The sequence below is a fragment of the Diabrotica undecimpunctata genome, chromosome 10, assembly GCF_040954645.1.
Source record: "Diabrotica undecimpunctata isolate CICGRU chromosome 10, icDiaUnde3, whole genome shotgun sequence".
In the NCBI taxonomy this organism is placed as follows: Eukaryota; Metazoa; Arthropoda; class Insecta; order Coleoptera; family Chrysomelidae; genus Diabrotica; species Diabrotica undecimpunctata.
This window is the reverse complement of record NC_092812.1, coordinates 21,699,275-21,720,677: the sequence shown is the minus strand read 5'-3', so window position 1 is coordinate 21,720,677 and position 21,403 is coordinate 21,699,275. Positions and strand designations below refer to the sequence as shown.

Sequence of the window (21,403 nt, the reverse complement as noted above, 5' to 3'; positions counted from 1 at the left end):
TTGTTAAATACTCTGTATAGTAATGCAAAGCCCAAGATCAAGAATTATGAGAGGAATATAAATATGAAAAAATATATGGTGGCCCATTTAAAAACATTGTATATTTGCTATACCACGTAGAATTGTAGAAGTATGGAGAATATCATCGCCTACATTTTTTCTACATAAGTTTTTTGGATATCTTGTACCACAATGGAATTATCGACCGATGTCGGACTAAAAACTCACCCTGTATGTATATTCTAACCTTAGACGTTTTCTCTAGCTTTCGAATTTATTTATGTTCTTCGGGACGTCTGACAAAATGATTATATTAATAAGTAAATACTCATATAAAATTAATGATATTTTTTTTTTAATTTATTTTGCTTCAACCATTTAGGATTATTAGCATAAGAAAAATACAAAAATGATAAAGACATACATACGCATATACAAAATGTCAATTACATAATGTATACAACATATATTTTAATTATTGATGTATTGTATTAAATTTTATTGAAAAAAATTATAGTTTTCAAGAATTCTATCAAGTCAGCTACATATTTAGATTCTCCTATAATTCTTTTAATGTTTTTGGAATGTGGCGATATAGTCTTTCAACTGAGTATATTGGACAGTCAATCAAAATGTGCTTCACTGTCACTTTACAATCACAAACAAAATACACGGGTTCCTCTTCTTTCTTCAACAAGTATTCATGTGTTGTAGAAGTGTCTCCTAATCTGAGACGTGTTATTAGGACTTGATGTTGTCGCTTTGAAGGCCAGAAGTTCCATGGAACTACGGAAGATTAATTTCTATCAATTTAGTGGTGCTTCTATTCCATTGGTTTTGCCAAGCATCGTGCAATTTTGATTTTAAGTAAGGTTTTAAATCGAAATGCACCGCACTGATGCGGCTGTATTGGTTATTGCGGACCTATCTAGACTTAGTTTGAAGCTGTGACTTGTGAAATATAATTTATGCATCACTTTGGTTGTAGTTAAGCTCCAAAATACTCATATTTTAGTAAAACTGCTGCATGTGTACCGAAATTTAGGTTATGTTGTCAGAGGAAACTGATAGATGACTCACTTTACTTATGATTATTGGTTGCCTTTTTGTTTTTTTATTTTTGGAAAGATCAGATGTACCAGTAAATATTACTTAATTAACATTTTTTGTTTTTCTGAATTGTGTCATTTCCGAAAATAAACGTTCTTGTTTATTTCTTTTCTTCTGTAAAACGCTTGCTTCAGAGAAATTAAAATCATGCTTGAGATTTATTGCATGATCTGTTAATGCACAAGCCTTTTTTTCTTTATGTTTATGTTACTTCTGTGTGATATGATCCTACTGTGCAATGTTCTAGAAGTTTCTCCTATATCTATTTTGTCACAATTTAAGCATGGTATTTTATACACAACCTTTGAAATTTCATTTTGTGTCAAAGGATCTTTAGTTTTAGTGTATAAGTTGGAGATGGTCTTACCGTTTTTTGTAGCAATTTTGAAGTGTTGGTCCTCAAACAATTTTGTAAGTTTTGGTCTTAAATTAGGAATGTATGGTAGTGATCCAAAAGTCGTTGAAAGATTAGAAATATATGTTATACTTTGTTTAGAAAACAAAAACAATTGACTTTTAAAAGTCTCAACAGTCTACAAGTCTGCTTCAGTTTTTACTATTTCGTTTTTTTTTGCCGAATAACGGTTGTAAAATAATTATAATTTCACTTTGCTATGTACCTATTCATTTTTACGGTTTCGAAGTCAATAATTCAAAATATATGTTTATTTCTGTTTCACCTGTACTTATATTGATTTCATAACTATATTATAGTGTGGGTAGATTTAATCCATGGCGTGATTTGTTGTTACCATAATAAATTACAGACCGCTGCGAAATGCTAGGGTGTATATATGTTTCTAGTTATTTCTATTGATTGAATAAAATATCGAATTTTGACTTTTTCGTTTTTACTTCAAATCAGGGTTTTGGGTGTGAAATTATATTGAACAGAGGTTATTATCGTAATCGTTAAAAACAAAACATCTTGTATAATAGAAACACCGTAAGAGTATATTTATATTTTAGAAGCGGCATTACCAGACGGTATAGTGATCATGGCGGAAAATGAGAAGCAACTTCAGAAAGTGTGGATAATAAATTGGAACGAAATTTTTATGTTTATACAGTTGTGGTAATCTGAAAACTGCATATAGCACGCATAATTAGTGCGAAAAGAACAGTATCAGGTTGTTCTGCTAACAGAGAGAGACCGAATATACTATGAAATTAGTACCGACATACGAGCTTCCTTTTAACACCCATTAGATTGAATTCTAGTTTTGTCAAAGTGACATTCAGTTTTGACAACTGAAACGTCAAATTTATACATTTGGGTGCAAAATTAACCGGACATTCAGATTTTTTTGTTTTTTGTTGGTGTTTAGATCAAAACTTGTTTAATTTGTTTGAATTGTATTTTATGCCTTATTAGCGATAACGTTTTTTCTTGTTTGAACCTTTTTAACAGTTTTTGTGCGAACAACAACACTTTTACACCTATGTTTTGTTATTAATGTGAAATAGTGGCTTAGTATTAATTTAAGTTTATTGTGGGACTGTACCTGATTATAAGTTCGTCTGTAGGTTTTTGTATTGTCTCCTGTTTAAAACTTGCATTAAAAAAATTATGACACCAGAAGAAGTAGCACAAGCTGTTGCTTTACAGAATCATAGGCGGAGCATTCGTTACATGGCAAATTTATTAAACATTTCTCGAAATACAGTGTTTGATGTTATACAAAGATTTCGGGAAACAGGACAATACATCAGGAGGCCAAGATTTGAAAAAACTGGTTGTGTTAAGAATTAGAGAAAATGCACGGATAGCGATGAAGATGAAAATCAACCAGCTCGTGCAATCAATAAAGAACGGGAACAGCGTGAAATTGTCGTATATAGTCTAGCTGAAATCAATTTTCCTTGTAACAGCACCCTAATTTCAAAAGAAACTGATATTAGTGCTAGAACTGTACGAAATATTTTAAAAAGAAACAAGTACCATTGCTACAAATTCCAAAAAACTTACCGAACTATACTCTACAGAAAATAGGCACATAAGTGTTTCTTACCAAACACAATACCGTCAAAAAGTCAACGTCTGGGCTGGTATTTTAGGTGACAACGTAATTGGCCCTCTTTTCATTGTGGACACTTTGTGTTTTTTCACATTCGAGCATTACCTATCAATATGGATGAAATTTGGTTGCAGCAAGATGGCTGTCTAGCTCACAATGCACAGGAGATGTTGGATTTTTTAAACATTACGTTTCCAGATAGAGGTAGACCCTACCTCAACCCTTAATCCAAACGATTATCGGTATAATTAACCCCCACTTGTTGGTCAAAGCTACGAGTGCCACATTAAAGATGCGCAATGAATATGCTTAGTAAAAATGATTGTAGACCCACACATCGATAATTTACTTGCTGGTCATTGAGATTGGAGTCCCAGGTAAGCCAGGGGATGATAATCAGATTTAGACGACAGTGCCTCTCAGGTATGATGATGTATCTAACAAAACCTATGAATTTAAACATATTAAACTTTATCGGACCAAAACTGAGCGACTCTAATGGCATTTTCCTTCGCCAGCAGGAGATCTTCCAATTTACAGATCGCTGTGTAATTCCAATCGGACATTGCGGATAGCTATATAAATGTCGGGTGATTTCTGATTCTCCACATTCGCATAAGGTGGGCAGGTTACCGAGATAGTTACATCTAGCCAGATTATCTTTGGTATTGCCAAATCCGCTTCTGAGTCAATTTAAGCTATTCCATACCTTCCAGTTCAGGTCTCCACATGGTGGTAAGGCCTTTGTGAGATGATTACATTGTGGTAGGTGGCATATCTTATTTTTTCACATATCTATCCGTGCTGTGCTTGGCTGGATGTATAATGCTATAAGGAATATATGTAAGAGCCATGTAGGAAACCTTCTCGCCTTCTTGGTAGCTGGTGCCCATATAGTGGATGCGTCTCATTAGTTTCCATCTTACTTCTTTTTATGTTGGGTACAGAAGTACGCCTAATGATCGGAGGGGCTATACCCGCTAAATATTGAAGCTTATCTGTAGGTCTCGTTTAATGCTGTACTACTTGTTTTGTGTGTGTAGATTTTTGCCCGACCGGGTAAGCATATTCTACTGCAGAGTAATATAAGGCCAAGGCTGTGGTTCTTACCACCGAAGAATTGGCTCCTCATTTACTTCCAGTAATCTTTCGTATGATATTGTTACGGGCAGCTACTTATTCTTCGTTACTTATTCTTGTCAAGGGTAACTCACAGGTATTTGGGGTAGAAAGTGTGTTCTAGTTCTACTCTTTCCCATATAAGTAAGTGAATTAAGGCATTATAGTTAATAAGATTTCGTCAAAGGGGGTTTGTAATTTTGTTTCCTACTCTGATCACGTAATAATGATGTCTCTTTATACTTATTTAAACATAAGTATATGTAGCACACGAACGAATACACTTAAAAATGTTAAAGGGGGTGTAATTACTGAAGGAGATATTGCTTCAATGGACCAATTACATCCAAAAAGTATTTAATGATAGAAGAGGAGAACTCTCACTAGAAGTACTCACCAATATTAGGAAAAGTAATATATGCAATCAAAAACACAAAAGAAAAGGAAGCTACTGGACCAGAGGATGTGCCCATCCAAGTATTAAAACTTGATGTAATATTAGCATCATAACCTTTTGGTTTCTGCAGTTTTTTATGTAGATATTCTCATCTATATTAAAATTATTTCAATAATTAGAATGACTATAGAAAGTACTCAAATTCGCAAAGTCTATAGAAACTAGAAATGACAAAAATTGCATCTGAGTAACGTATTTTTGCATCAACAGTTTTATTAGTCTAATTATTGCTTTTTCATAAAATGTGACAATTTGAAATAGAACTTACCTGTAAATATATTTTTCTAGTGAATTATAAAACTTTTTTTAATCCATTAGTTTAAAATAAACTTTTTTTAATTGATAATAGTAATTTTATGAAAAGTTGAACCTTCTGTGATACCTAGGCGATTTCATAAAGATAATGACATAAATGAAATATTTTTTTCAGATGTAGCTTACGTTCTGACTGTCAAGATGCTGCCAAAGATCCTTTGTATTGGATCAGCTACAAGAGTGGAAGGTGCACAACGATTACATCTGTTATACCGAACCAACTGCAAAGAACAACAGCTCGAACGGTAAGATTGTTATTGATTGATATTGAATTTATATAAAAAGCCTTTTTCGTGACACTTTTTTATACATGTATCTAACAACTGCTTTTGATAAATTTGGTGATAACAACATATAATAAACAAAATATGCAACAGATTAAACGTCATTTTTATTTATAAACAATATATAAACAATGTAAGATCGCTATTTAAGTTATTATTTAAATCATATGGAGAATTAACACAATTTTACTGAAAAAGCATACAAAATCCAAAATTACTTTCACGGGGTCGATCACAGACGGTGGAAAACCTGAAGAGAGTCATTAAAGTAGCGATGGAAGGAAGCAAGATAGGTCGCCGAGATGTCAACAGAATGCCATTCTGGTGGAATGCGGACATCGAGGCATTAAGAAATGAATGTATAGCAATGAGAAGAAGGTTAACGACAGCAAGGGACAGAGCAGGAATCAACCCTGAGGTCATCGAGGAGATCGATGAAGAGTACCGCGCAAGGAAGAGTACCGCGCAAGGAAGAGGGAACTTACAGGAAAATCCGAACAGAAAAAGCAGGCATTGGAAAGAGCTGTGTGAAAAGCTGGATGAGGACATCTGGAGTCAGGGATATAAGATCGTCATGAAGAAGTTTCATGCATATCTTCCTTACGAAATGCCTATGGACAAGACAAGACTTGAGATAACACGAGAGCTCTTTCCGGATGGCAGATGGCATGGTGTATGGAGGGATGAGGGAGCTGAGAGGGCCGTATCTTTTACCATGGATGAACTTGTCGAGGCATTGGGTTCACTCAAGACGCGCAGGTCCCCCGGACTGGATCAGATACCACCTGAGGCGGTGAAGGATCTAGGACGGGCGAAGCCTGCGTGGCTTCTGGAACATATGAATGCACTGCTGGAAGCTCAAACTTTTCCTGAGTCTTGGAGGACATCGAAGTTAGTACTGCTCCACAAGGCTGGGGAAAAGTATCGCCCCATCTATCTTCTTCCATGCGTCGGTAAGCTGTATGAAAGGATGCTGCGAGTACGCATAGACGACATGATTGAGAGGCCAGGTGGTTTATCTCGAAGGCAGTTTGGTTTTTGTAAAGGAAAAAGCACGATTGATGCAATCGTGAGTGTACTCGAAGCATTGCGCAACCTATCCAATGCTCATTTATTGTGAAATTGTTTGGAAGATTGTTAGCTGTCCTTGTTGGTGGGTTTCGAGATTTCAGCCGCAGTTGGCCCTAGTTTAGCTGATCGATGTCGGTATTTATAGGCAGTGATGGATGCTTTTGACATTTCTGGTACTCAGCTTTAAGGGCAGCTAACCGTCGTGTTTTGGGTGGTGCAATGTTGCAAAACAGGAGTTAGCGTACTCTTTATGGTCCCCGTAATATATCTCATGGTTTGATTTAATTGTACATCTAGAACGTTACTGTGGTGACTGTTTAGTCAGACTGGAGCACAATATTCGGCTGTTGATTAGACAATAGCAAGAGCGCTGGTTCTGATTGTATCTTCATTGGCTCCCTAGTGTTTGTCAGCTTGAATGATGTTGCGAGTTTTTACTGTAGCTGCAGTTTAATGTAAGTGTTGCTTGAAAGTTAGAGTACGATCTAGTATTACACCGAGATATTTTGGTTTTGGGTTATGTTTTAGGATAACTCCTTGGCTTTCTATGTTTAATCTGTGGTTTACTTCGCGACTATTTAGATGAAAAGTACTAATTTCGGTCTTTGGAGGATTTGGTTGAAGGCCCGATTTTTTAAAATACGTGTTAAAAATATTTAATATACTTATAACAAGTAACAATAATCTCTTATTGTGTTGAACTGTTTGCTAACTTTCAAAATCTTAACCACAGTTTCAATTGAAAATACGTTTAGTTTGACGTTTTTATATCCTCTTAGGAAATCGTTCCAATGTAAGCTGTATTTTATTTCTTTTTTTTTATCTGTTGAGAAGCCCGTCCTGTAGATGAAGTCGATAAGTTTAAAGCCTTTCATGAAGATCTACTGAATGTTATTTTTAAATATCGGACTAATACATACAGAGTATAAAACTGTAGTTCCTCCCAGAATATTTTTATAATTAAATGCCAATATCACTTTCCCGGGAAAATAATATTCATAACATTACTATGATATCATCGATAGGGAATGCCATGCGCCGCGAGTGTCGATCACTAGAGATGGCAACCAGCGAAAAAGAAAGACTGTAAAAATTTTAATATTATATAACGCTTTCACTCTAATAGCGGCTTTATTACCTCCAATTGATTTTCAATGCGTTAAATTTTTTTATAACAAAATTAACTAACTTGAAAATTGTTAGTTATAAAAATATGTCAAATATTTTTAAGATATAATCACAACATTAATAAATATCTTAAAATTAAGCATGGCGAATAGCAAGAACTTGAAGCTTACGGAATCCTTCGAAAAAGCGGACACCGCAACTGAGAGAACTAAGATAGGAACCAAACTGTTGTTTCGGAGCCAGGGAAGGAATCCTTAACCAGGTAACTCTGAAAGTGTTAACAGCATCTCCACTTGGCAGAGAAGTGACAAAGAACTGTGGCAGCTTCCATGTATAGGGATAATGATCTTTTAATAAAGAAATTTGTTGGTTGCCAATGGGCAAACATTCGGTCTTCGCGAGAAATAAAGGAACCTTATGTGGTCAATCTTATATACCTGTGGTACTGTTTTTTTAATTATATGTTTATATGGGATTAAGCCACAGTTATTGGTTGTAATGAAAATCACATTTTTAAGTAACTAATGTTTCTAACCGAGATACTGGACCACCAATTCTAATCTCAGAAGTTCAAAAGGCCATTGATCAAGCAAAACTAAGGAAAGCTTCTGGTACTGACGAAATACCTGCAGAATTGTTACAAATATTAGATGATGAGAGCCTTGCGATTATCACCTTCTTTAACAAGATATACAGCAGCGGAAATTAGCAGACAACTGTTAGAATCAATATTTATAACTATTTCCAAGAAAAGGAATACCAGAGAGTGTAGCGGCTATCGACTTATCAGTTTGAGTCACACGCTCAGATAACTGGTGATAAGCAGTTTGGTTTCCGAAATGGTATGAGTACTCGGGAGGCTCTTTTTTGCATGCGAATACTCTTACAAAAGAGCGTTGAGTTTAGTTAGTTGAAAAAGCCTTTGATAGAGTACCACGTACAATACTATTTCAATGCTTGGACTCAATTGATCTACACACGTATGACATTAGATTGCTCAATAGTCTTTACTACTATCAGGCCGCTTATAGTAAGTTGAACCAAGAGGTTTCAGCTAAAGTTTCTATTAAGCGTGGTGTCTGACAGGGATGTATTATGTCACCGATGTTGTTTATTGCCTACACTGAACAAGTTTTTGAGGCATGTTTGCATATCTGGGATTCCTCGAAGTCTCTGTTCTTGATGTCTGTGTCATGCTTATGGTATTTTATAGATGCAGTTTTTTGATATTTCTTGTATATTGTTGGGTTTGGTTTTGGACACGATAGACCTCAGTGCATTGATTGTTTTGAATGTTGTAATGTTATATAATGTTGTACTTGTTTCCTATCCTCTGCAGTTTTTCTGATAAGCCCCTTACATATGGTATTGGTGTCATCTTTGGGTCCCTTCCTGTGAGTGTTTCTGGATTGTTTGTGCTGTTATATTGTTTTCTTTTTTAAATCTTGTGGAATTCCTGTGTTTTTTTTTTTAATTTGTATATTTTTAAGTGTATTATTTCCAATTTCTTACTTAGTAGCAAGGATTTGACCTCCTATAATTGCTTTTTACCAAAGAATTTTTGCTACCAACTACAATTAGGCAGTCTTGCAGTTGCAGTCTTCTAGTCAGTAACTGTAGCTGCCTAAATTTAATATCAGTAGACATCGCTGGTGGTTTTTTCACATTTTAGTTTCTTTTTTTACTTATATGTTCTTTCGATTTCAACATGATTCGTTGTCAACTGTATAATATGCAAGAATAATAGCACCAAAGCTGGTACAAGAACAATATATAGGATATAAAGAAGAATCGAATCGTACGAATGAAGACAAGTATAGACATTTTATAAATTTTGTAAAATTTCAATTATTACCGAAAGTAACTGTAATACACAAGGATCCCACCTCTAACGTACCCACCCACCAGCTCGTAATTACCGGATTTCTCACGGACTTCCACTATTCACGGGGGCTGTACTCGCCCTGAATGCACCGGGTGAATAACATCATGTATTTTTTTTACGAAATTAAAAATGTTACATAAATATAGTCATTGTGCATTGAAATGTTAAAAATACACTGAAATTTATGTTACCTACTAATTTTACGATTAATATAGTCACTTATATTACTGTATATCTCTTTTATTTCGCTTTATCTTATTTTATGTGTTTAGTTGGCGTAGATTTAAGTAATTTAATGTATCTAGTAATCTTATTCTTGATTCTTGAATGTGTTTCTTGTGGTTTGTCGCTCTAAAAATGGCGATTGCTTTCATTTTGGTTAATTATATATACGATCGAGTTGATTTGTTTATTAATTATATATCGATGGTTGAAAGTCAAACCCTCAAAAAAAAGTCAAAGTTTTAAATTTTTTAGGAAGGCGAAAAAACTTCGATGTTTGGTACATATTTTTTCTTTCTTAGTATTTATTTAGTTATTACTTTAAAAAAGAAAACATGCCAATACATCGTTTTCACAATCTGGGGTTTTGCCAGAACATTCGGAACAATATTTTCTACCCAAATCCCCATAAATATTAAAATGGCCAATTTTTGACTTATAAGATTTCGATATTTAACCGTCGATATGTATGTAGTTTTTTGTAATCTGTTAACCCATCCATAAACTAAAAAAAGACAAAATGAAAATGGTATTCATCATCATTCTCGCTTTACAACCCTGTGTGGGTCCTAGCCTCCTCAAGAATTTCTCTCCAGTCGTCCCTATCCATCGCCTTCCTCCACCAAGTACGTTTTCCCATACGTCTCATGTCTTCATCGATGTTATCAAGGAACTTTGTTCTGATTCTTCCTCTTCTTCTCTGACCAATGGGTCTATCAAGGAGCGTTTTTCTAGCTGAGTCATTTTGTTCCATCCGCATTACATGTCCTATCCACCTCAGACGTCCTATCTTAATGTTTTACGATAACAGGTTCCTGGTATATTCTATAAAGTTCGAAGTTGTATCGTCTTCTCCACACTCCATTGTCATTCACTGCTCCATAGGTTCGCCTTAGTACTTTTCTTTTGAAAAATCCTAATATGTTTTCATTATTTTTTGTTAGAGTCCAGGTCTCTGAACCATATGTTAGGACTGGGCGTATTATTGTTTTGTAGAGTTTTATTTTTGTATTTGTCGATATAATTGTGGATTTATGGAGGAGATTGAGCCCAAAATAGCATCTGTTGGTCGTGCAAATTCTGCGGTTTATCTCTGTGGTAGTATTATTTTCAGTCTTAAGGAGCACTCCCAGGTATACAAATTCGTTCACTGCTTTGATGAGGTCGTTTTCTATAACAAGCGGTCGTAGGATTTGTGGTTGCGTGCTTATTTTCATATATGTCCTTTTGTTAGTGTTTATTATTAAACCCATTTTTGTAGCTGATTCTTTTAATGCTACATACGCCTCTCGTACAGCGTTTTCCGTTCTTCCAACAATATTGATATCAGCATTGGCCAGGATTTGCACTAATTTATTATAAATTGAACCAGTGGTTGTAATTTGTGACATACGTATTACTATTTCCAGAGCCAGATTGAACAGTATACAGGAGAGAGGGTCTCCCTGGCGCAGCCCATTATTTGTTTTAAAAGGTTCAGACAGTTCTCCCTGAATTCGTACTCTACATTCAACTTTTTCAAGCGTTAGTTTTGTTAAATTTACCAACTGCTTTGGTATTCCTAACTCTTTCATTGCTTTGAACATTTCTCTTATATTCACACAGTCGTAGGCTGCTTTGTAGTCTATAAATATGTGATGAGTATCAATGCCATATTCCAGTGTTTTTTCCAAAATTTGTTTCAGGGTTGAAATATGATGAATTATCGATTTACCACCTCTGAAACCAGCCTGGTGTTTTCCTACTATCTGTTCTGCATATGGTTCCATACGGTGAAAAATACATAGTACTGTGGAAAATATTTTATACGCTGCATTTAGAAGAGTAATTTCTCTGTGGTTAGCACATTCAAACATATCTCCTTTTTTGTGTATGGTCCAAAGTATTTCAATCATTGGGGAGGGATTTATGTGTCTATATTTCTTTTATAAGCTGCTGTAATGCCATAATGGTATCATGGCCATCTTCTTTATATAGTTCAGCTGGGAGATTATCTATTCTGGGTGATTTGTTTCAGGCTAGTTTTTTAACTGCATCTTTAACTTCAAGAATCATTGGTGGTTCCTCTCCCTCTCGTCTGCTCCCCTTACCTCATCTCTTTCGTGTTCCAGGTTTTCTTCTTCTTCCTCCATATTAAGTGCCTGATTAAAGTATTCCACCCATCTATTCAATACATCTTTCAAAATTGTATTATTGTTTTATTATCTCGGCACGTCTGTCACAGAATTTGTTGGGATTAACCAACAGTAAGATGATAACTTGTTGGTTATTTGTCAGTTTCCTTGTTATTGTTTTTGGAAGTTAACGTTGTTGTAAAGATTTAGCATAATAAACAAATCTTTACTGGTTTAAACTACGAAGTACAAAATATTACACATTTTCTAACTATGTAGATGATGAACGTTTTATATTTTTGAGGCAGAAAAAGTAATCAACTCGATTGGTTTGGGTTATGTAACTATAGTTGGTTAAACTCCAAACAAAAGTGAATATAAAATGTGAATTTGATAAGAAAATAGCCTCTTTTGGAGTAAGTTAAAGTTAGCTTGATTTATATTTTTTACAAAATGAAAAGAAAGAAAACATAACATTATTACTCGATTTGTCTAAAGATAGTAGATTTTTGGGATTCTAAAGGAGTTTTTTCAATTGAGAACCTGCCAATAGTTTAAACAATTAATGGAGAATACTAGAGACTTTATCCCTGTATCGCACGATATGGAGTATTGTGTGATTTGAAGTACTATCGAGCTTTGGCTTTCTCAAGATCTATAAATATTAAATTTAGCTCTTTTCTTCTCGCTGTATTTCTCTATCAACCGTCTCAACACAAACAAAGCATACGTTGTCCTCCTTCGCGGCATAAACCCAAATTGTTCTTCTGCAATCGATATCTCTCTCCTTAACATTGGCTCTACAGTTCTCTCCCAAATTTTCATTGTGTGCGACATTAACTCTATCTAAACTATGTCTCTATAGTTTTTACAGTTCTGAATGTCCCATTTATCTTTATACAATGATACCATTACACTCTCCCCATGCATTGGGTATCCTTTCTTGCTCATATATTCTACTCATCATTTGCCATAACTATCAACCCCTTCCTCTCATACAGCCTTCCAAACCTCTACAGGTATTCCATTAGGCCCTACTGCCTTACCGTTTTTCGTCCTATTTAACGCCTCGACAACTTCATCTCTCGCTATCCCCGGTATTAGATTCTCATTTGAGATCCCGCATCCTGTCTCTCCTCTAATGTTCTTCATTTAGCAACTTACTAAAGTACTTATACCAATTTTGCTTTACTTCAACATCGGTTCTTGACACTCTTTCATCCGCACTCTGAATCTGCCGCACGTGGGTCAAGCTCTTTAATGACTTCTGCCTTGCTTTAGCAATGCCGTATAACCTTTTCATCCCCTCGAGTGTTTCCAAGTCTTCATACAGCTGTTCAGATGACCTTTTCTTAGCAGTAACTACAGCGCGCTTTGCTTCCCTCTTTGCCATCTTGTATATATTCTTATCTTCCTCTCTTTTAGACCTGTCATATCTCTTTTTAGCCTTTTTCTTCTCTCTAACCTTCTGTTGTACCTCATCGTTCCACCACCAAGTTTCTTTACCAGATTTTTTCTAGGACTTCATCTCCCACTCACACCATAACTTTACTGTTGGCTTCCCACCAGTCATTTACCGTATCTTTTTCCTCAAGCTCATCCAGCACTCTACTCTGAAAGATTATTGCTGAATCCTTATCCTTTAACTTCCACCACTTCACTTTCTGGTGTCCTACTTGATTTCCTTTCCGCCTCACCTTTATCTCCGTATCCACTATCACCAGTCAGTGTTGACTAGCTACACATTCACCCTTTATCACTTTACAGTTCGTAACCTCTTTTAGCTGACTTCTTCTACACAGTCAATCACACTATTTCCTTCGTTTCTTATTCCCATCCATCCCCAAACCTCCATGAACTCTTTCCATTCCCGCTCTTTTTGTACCAATATGTCCATTCAGGTTAATGTATATTTACAGACTTTCTGTAATAACACTAAGTGACAGGGGAGAGCACTTTGAGCAATTTATACATTTCTAGATTTCTCTTATAAGACCGATTCGTCCGCGCATTTTCATTGTCTTATATTTTATATCTCTTTTACTGCTGACAATGTATCGTTGAACTTTAGAATGTTTAAATGATTTTTAACCATTTATATAAATTACAAAAAAATATATTTGTTACAGCTCGACCTAGTGATCGATAACTTACCAACTCTACAGGGGCATTTTTTATGTGCCTTCACCGCTCTCGATAAGACTTTAATCACAAACGCCACAAGAAAAGGTTCTGGAGTAAACTGCACAACACCGAGAACCGACGCTTTGCCCTCAATTCCACCTGGACAACGTAAGTTTTCCCAATTTTTGTTTACTTTTTTTCTTATAAAATTATTGAAGCAGCAAGGAGTCTGATTTAAGTCAGATGAATGATTGTAATTAGTACTTAACTTTTAATGCAGACAAGAAAAAACAAATATTTATCATCTAAGATGGATTTATTGTTATAATGTAAAATAATTTTCGTAAAAATGAATACAGTTTTGCATGTGTTTGTAACTACAAAAGCGTTTTAGACGTATCAGCCTCTTGTTCGGCTGTCGTGGGATATTAAAACCGTATTGTATTTTTGATTGACAGAAAAAATAAATAAAATGATAAAAAGAAGTCATTTGTTGCCAAATTAGGACTGAATATAGGATGGCGTATCAATTCGATCCTTTGAATCATTAAAAGTGATTCACCGATATGGAATCATAGGCGGTTTTGATTAAAAAACAGTTTATTTAGAAAAAAAAATTATATTTTGACAAAACTATAATGGCAAACGTACATCATTTAGTAGGAAATATGCCCCCTTTGGCTGTAATTATATATATATATATATATATATATATATATATATATATACGCTTTATCTTTATCCAACTATGTATAATGTATCTGCACGACTATAATGACTTGGTTTCATCGACAGTTATGTGATGGGGAGTTTGCTAAAGCTACGAAGAGTACAATCAATTTATAAGACGTTAATTGGTCTTCAAGAATCTGGGTCTAATGACCAGTAGTTGACAGAACAAGTAATTTAGTGTCACAAATTTCGTAGAAAGAAAACAATTACAGCAGGATACGTTGTTTAGTGTGGTGTGTTACAAAAATCACGAAAGATTTAAGTTTGAAAAGGAAAAAGGTTTTTAATTAAAAATTGTGAATTTTTTTACAAGTGTACAAGGAAATTGTGTATCAGAAAATTGGCTTTTACGCCTTTACTGACAGGTATGCATTCTTGTGTCGAAATTTTGTATCCGATTTAATTTCATTGAAATAATAAATCTTTTTAAGTCAGCTGTTCAAAAATTTTTTTCATTTGTTCTTCGCTGTTGGTAATAATAGGTACTAAGCTTCAGTTCGTGATAGTGTATCCATATAGTATAAGATCACGCATTGATCCAGTGTTTTAGAATTTCCTTGTTACCTTTTCACTCAATTTCAAATCTTGCGTAAATTTGATGACATCCTTTATATAGTTTCTGATTATTCAGTTAAAGTGCATTTATTATGGCTTAAAAGTATTAGAAAAGTTCCAGCACATTACTAAAGTTTTAATTAGTTAGAAAATTTTCTGTTTACTCTTTAAACAAGTATATAATTCTCTATAGCTAAAACTTTAACAAAATAATTTCAGATGTAGTGAAAAAAGAGCAGTTTCATAAATGTGTAATTATAAAGTTACCTTCACTGATACAACATAACTAACAAGTTATTTCAGGTTTACAAAGTTGGTTAAACAATAACGGTGGATTTGGAAATGTTCATTAATCCAGAGTAACTTTTGTATTCTAAAATATAGCGAAAAGGATGAAACATTTGAAAACCGTTTCGGTTTTTTAATTATCATCAGGAGCTCAGCCATAAACATGTAATGGTTTGTAGTAGGCCTTTTATTTATATCTCCTCTTCGCCCAAGGCGGAAAAAGAGAAGGGATTGTTAGGGATTCTTTTAAAAAATTGCAATAAAAGTGTGAGTTCACTAAACACACAGCGTGTACAAAAAGTAATGTAAATTGCCAGTACTTCGATTTCTTTGAAAGTTTTCAACAAAAGGGTTTTCAAATAATACAAATTAGTTAAATAACTTAATAAGAAATATACCGAATGCATTGTGACTATAAAAAATATATTTTTAAATAATACATATGTACATGATTACCTGTTTGAATCCCAATTTGGCGTTAAAATCTCCAAATTGGGATTCAAACAAGATGATGCAGAATCTGCTATGGGAAACTTTGGATTTGGTGAGAGAAATGAGAGAGGTAACAGGCTTCTTGACTTCTTACATCAGGAAAATCTCTTTGTGATGAACTCATTCTTCGGAAAGAAACCCCAACGTAAGTGGACATGGAAGAGTCCGAACCAAAGAACAAAAAATGAGATTGATTTCATAATATCAAATCGGAAAGATATTGTTCAGGATGTAACAGTATTGAATAAATTTTCAACAGGGAGCGACCATAGACTAATTAGAGCAAAAACCACTTTTAACACTGAAGTTGAAAGAACAAAAATGATCCTCAAAAAGAAAAGTGGAAGGTGGCTGTTCCCAGAAGATATAACACTTTACGAAGAAAATATTAAGACTAGTTTGGATACACACGACTTAGAGACTATCAGCATCAATGAAATGAACAATAATATTACTCAAATATTGAAAGAAGCTGAAAAGAAATACTGTCCTCGTCCTGAAAACCTTAACAAAAAATTAAGCCACAACACAAAACATCTTCTAGAGGAAAGAAGAAAACTTAGGGAAAATCAGGATCATAACCAAAATGAACTAAAAATTTTGAATAAGAAAATTAAAAAGGAAGTTAGAAAAGATCTGAGACGATACAATACGATGGAAATAACTAGAGTAATAAAAGAAAACAAAAGCTTGAAAGTACTTAGACAGAGCATGTCCATTGGAAGAAAAAACGTCCACAAATTAAGAAATGAACAGGGGCAAATGATTGAGGATAGAGTTCAAATTATGAACACGATAGAAAATTTTTATAGACAACTATACAAAGAACAGCACTGTAACCGGAGTGGATCATTACCAAAGATAATCAATCAGGGATCTGAAATTTTACCGGACGTAACACCCAATGAAGTTCGAAGGTCAGTGCAAAAAATGAAAAACAATAAGTCCCCCGGAGGCGATGAAATAGTGGCAGATGCCTTGAAAGTGGCTGGAAAAAGATTATGGCAGCTCCTTGCCAAACTATTCACTAGATGTTTGCAGGAAGCAGTAACACCAACCCAGTGGTATAACGCAGAAATTATCATACTTCATAAAAAAAGGGGATGCTACCGACCTCAGGAATTACAGGCCCATAAGTCTACTTTCACATATTTATAAACTATTTACAAAAATAATTACGAAACGACTAGAAAATAAATTGGAATTTTATCAGCCCATAGAACAGGCGGGTTTTAGAAAAGGCTATGGAGCAAACGATCACCTACTGGTAATAAAAAATCTTATAGAAAAATGCACTGAATATAATAAACCACTAGCTTTAATATTTGTCGACTATGAAAAGGCATTCGACACCGTAAATCAACAAAAAATGTTGGAAGCCTTGACAGAATGCCGAATTGACTATCGGTATATAAATATAATTAAACACATATACCAAAACGCAATAGCCAGTGTTAGAGTGGGTGATCATCAAACCCAGAAATTCTCGATACAACGTGGAGTACGCCAGGGGGACACCATATCGCCGAAACTGTTCACTACGCTTTTGGAATATATATGTAAAAGGGCAAAACTGACCGACAAGGGCATAAACATAAACGGAGAAAAGCTTAGCCATCTAAGGTTTGCAGATGATATTGTACTAATAGCTGATAGGATAGATGAGGCCAAAGAACTTTTAAATTAGCTCTACCTTTTCTCGCTAGAAGGGGGATTGAAAATAAATATATCTAAAACTCAGATGATGACAAATCTTGTAGTCAGCGAAGATATATGCGTAGGAACAAGATCCATAGACCAGGTAATGGCCTATAAATACCTAGGTCATGAGATTCGCTTAGGAAAAGATAACCAAACCGATGAGCTTCTCCGTCGTATAAGACTGACTTGGGCAGCCTTCGGCAAGCTGAACCATATTTTCAAATCGTCTGATATACCAATATGCCTTAAAAGAAAAACGTTTAATCAGTGTGTTTTGCCAGTGTTAACTTACGGTGCGGAAACGTTGAATATGACAAGGAGAACAGTTCAAAAGATCCGTGTGTGTCAAAGGGCGATGGAGCTTGCTATGTTGGGCGTTTCACTACGAGACAAGATCCCAAATCGCCAGCTACGACAAAGAACAGGAGTGGCTGATGCAGTAGAGAGAGTAGCAACACTGAAATGGAACTGGGCAGGTCACGTGGCTCGAATGACAGATAATAGATGGACAAAGCGGATACTGGAATGGAGACCAAGAGATGATGCCTACCTAAGCGGAGGTCGTCCACCAAAACGTTGGACTGACGATCTAAAACGTTGTCATAGGAATTGGATGCAAGAGGCACAAGATCGAAATAGATGGAAAATTATGAGGGAGATCTATGTCCAGCAGTGGATAAGCGAAGATTGAATGATGACGTAATTATTAAATTTTCCAGAATTAATTAAAAATACATTAAATTAGTCCAACTGTATTGGTTCTGATGAATAAAGCAACCCGACGATCGATTAGTAACAAGTTTATTGAATAATAAGCCTGAGAATATTAACAAAACATGTGCTTACATTCTAACAGTTTGACAAGTAGTGACATAACCTAAAAAACACAATTCTTCTCTTTTAAAATCTTTAATATTACATAAGCTCAGGAGTTTACTTTAACACTCCCCACCTATTCAAGATTTGACAAAAAATATAAAAACAAAGACCTGATACAAATTAACATATAGATAGTTGAATTGACAAATTCAACTTATTCAATAAAATGTCATTGTTTTTGACAATGCTTTAGTGAACAAATTGGCTAACTGATTGCTTGAATTGACATAGCTTACATAGATACTCTTGTTTTCACACTCATCTCGAACAAAGTGAACCCTAATATCAATATTTTTTGTTCTGCTATGAAATTGTTATGCCTATGTTAGCTTAATGGCAAATTGATTATCAACAAAGATGTTGACAGGTGAGACATCAATTCCAATCTATTTTAAAAAATGTTTAATCCATAAGCTAAACACCAAAAGTCAAGGACACATATTCAGCCTCTGTTGTTGATTGTGCCTCTATGTTCTGTTTTTGGCTCTTCCAGGTAATAGGTCCATTGCCTAGCATAAATACATATCCACTATAAGATTTTCTTGTATCTAGACAGCCAGCATAGTCTGCATCAGTATAGCCTATTGCCTTGATTTGTGTAGTTTTTCTGTACATAATTTTATAATGAGCTAAAAATTCGTTTTACTGCTTTCCAATGTTCATCACTCCAAACATTAAAGAATCTGCTTACCTGATTAACTGCAAATGTAATATCCGGGCGACTGGTGATAGCTAGAAATATTAGTGAACTAAGTGAACCAACAGTCTCACGATATGGCAAAGATTTAATTTAAAATATTTCTTTTAGACAAAGGTAAAGCTTGTTTAGCAGTAAATGATTGACTTCAATTAGTATCGACTATAAACATCCTGGGTTAACCGATAATAGTATAAAAGGCCCGGTTTCAGGTAACAATGGTTTACCTGAGGTACAAGGTTTTAACAATGGGCCAAGTCAGATAAATTTAATAATATTTACGGCAGCACTAGTTGAAGTCAACCATTTTCTGCTAAACAAACTTTACGCTAGGCTTAGCAGCATTCTTTAATGGATTAGCATTAGTCATATTAAATTTACTAAAAGTTTTTCTATATAATTATGTTGATGAATAGCAATTGTACCCGCACTAAGAACTTGTTCAATGTCAAGTCCATCAAAATGTAATTTATTATTTAAATTCACAGTTATTTTAGACATTTACTTTAAAGTTAGCACTTTCTGATTTTGATATGAAAGTCCATCATCAACATAAATTTCTAAATAAGTTTCAGCATCTGCAAAATTACCAACAAAAGACATTGATAACCTTAGACAAATTTATAAAGAAAAGATACAAAGTTCTGGTACCATAATCTTGATGATTGCTTAAGTCCATATCAGTTTTATTCAAATTATACACTAAGTTCTGTGACTTTTTACTTTCAAAACAAGTTGGCTGCTTCATATACACACACTCTGGCGAGTTACCATACAGAAATGCGGTCTGTACATCAAAATTAGCAAGACTAAAGTCCTTTTCTACTGTTAACGATAACAAAATTCGCACTGAGTCATACCGCACAACGGCCGCGAAAGTGTCTTCATAGTCTATTCCACCTTCTTGCATAAAACCGCGTGCAACCAAACGTGCTTTATAGCAAAGAGGATTACCGTCTGAGTCATTCTTAACACGATAAACCCACTTATTGTCTATCACGTTTGCATCATTGGGTAATTTTACCCAGTCCCATGTGTTATTAAACTAAGGGCATCTATTTCTTCCTACATTGCTTGTTGCCACTTTCTAGAATCTTCACAATTTATTGCACTTTCATAAGTTATAGGTTCAAGTATTTCACAGTGGTTTGCTTCACCATAATAGACAGTGTATTTCTGTTGCGTAACTGTCTGTCATTAATATTATCATCTTCGGCATCATACAACAGATTATAATCAAAATGCTCATCATGATGATCTGTTGCTTGAGATCTACTACTTTGTGACATTTCTAAACTCTCTTCATTGTCACATTCTTGAATATCATACATTACATCATAGCCTCTTTCTTCATTATCATCAAGATTCATATATCATATATTCAAGATTTCAAATTTCAACCTATTTCAAAAATGTCCTTCCTATTTTCTATTGTTTCATCTTCATTACAATTTATATTGCAGCTTACTTCAATTCTTTTCTTCTGACAATCCCAAAGTCTATAATTTTATGAATATCCATCATATGCAACAAACAATAATTCTCTTGATTTTGAATCAAACATCTTCCGGAACTGTGATGATATCAACATGTAAGCTGTACTGCCAAAAACTATGATATGTTTTAATCTGGTTTTCGTCCAAACCAATTTTCATATGGAGTCATGTTTTGTACTTGACTTGAAGCTGTTCTATTAAGAACATATACAGCAGGGTTTACAGCGTCAGTCCACAATTCTTGTGACACATTTTTGCTGATAAGCATAGTCCTCGCACTTTCAATAATTATTGTCTTTAACTGCCTCTCACTGCGGCCATTTTGCTGAGGTATATATGAAGCTGAACATTCATGTAATAGGTATACCATTTTTCCTGATAAAATCCTAAAAGTCACTATTGATATATTCTCCTTTACCTGGTCACTTCTTAAAATCCTAGTCTTATTACCAGTGTGATTTTCAATCAGTATTTTAAAATCCTTAAACTTGTTGAGAATATCTAACTTGTGTTCTAGAAAATAAACACTGAAGTAACCACTACAATCATCTTTAAATAAAACAAAATATTTTGATCCACTTTGAGAGGAAATGTTTACTGGTCCACATATATCTGTGTGAATCATTTCACCTGGTTTGTCTGATCTGCTTCTTGTAAGACTTTTATGGGATTTTCTTGAGTGCTTCCCATACTGGCATGTCCTACAGAAAAATTCT

At 34.6% G+C, this 21,403-nt stretch overlaps 1 protein-coding gene across 6 annotated transcripts in view; it reads left to right on the top strand.

Moving 5' to 3' along the window:
* The window catches only part of PlexA (plexin A), a 519,944-nt gene that overhangs the window by 412,660 nt on the left and 85,881 nt on the right, over window positions 1–21,403 (top strand). For all 6 annotated transcript variants that reach the window (XM_072546050.1, XM_072546049.1, XM_072546053.1 and 3 more), the window contains 2 exons: window positions 5,135–5,264; window positions 13,853–14,015. In XM_072546050.1, the coding sequence (XP_072402151.1) occupies window positions 5,135–5,264; window positions 13,853–14,015 (293 nt within the window). The remainder of the gene's footprint in view (window positions 1–5,134; window positions 5,265–13,852; window positions 14,016–21,403) is intronic.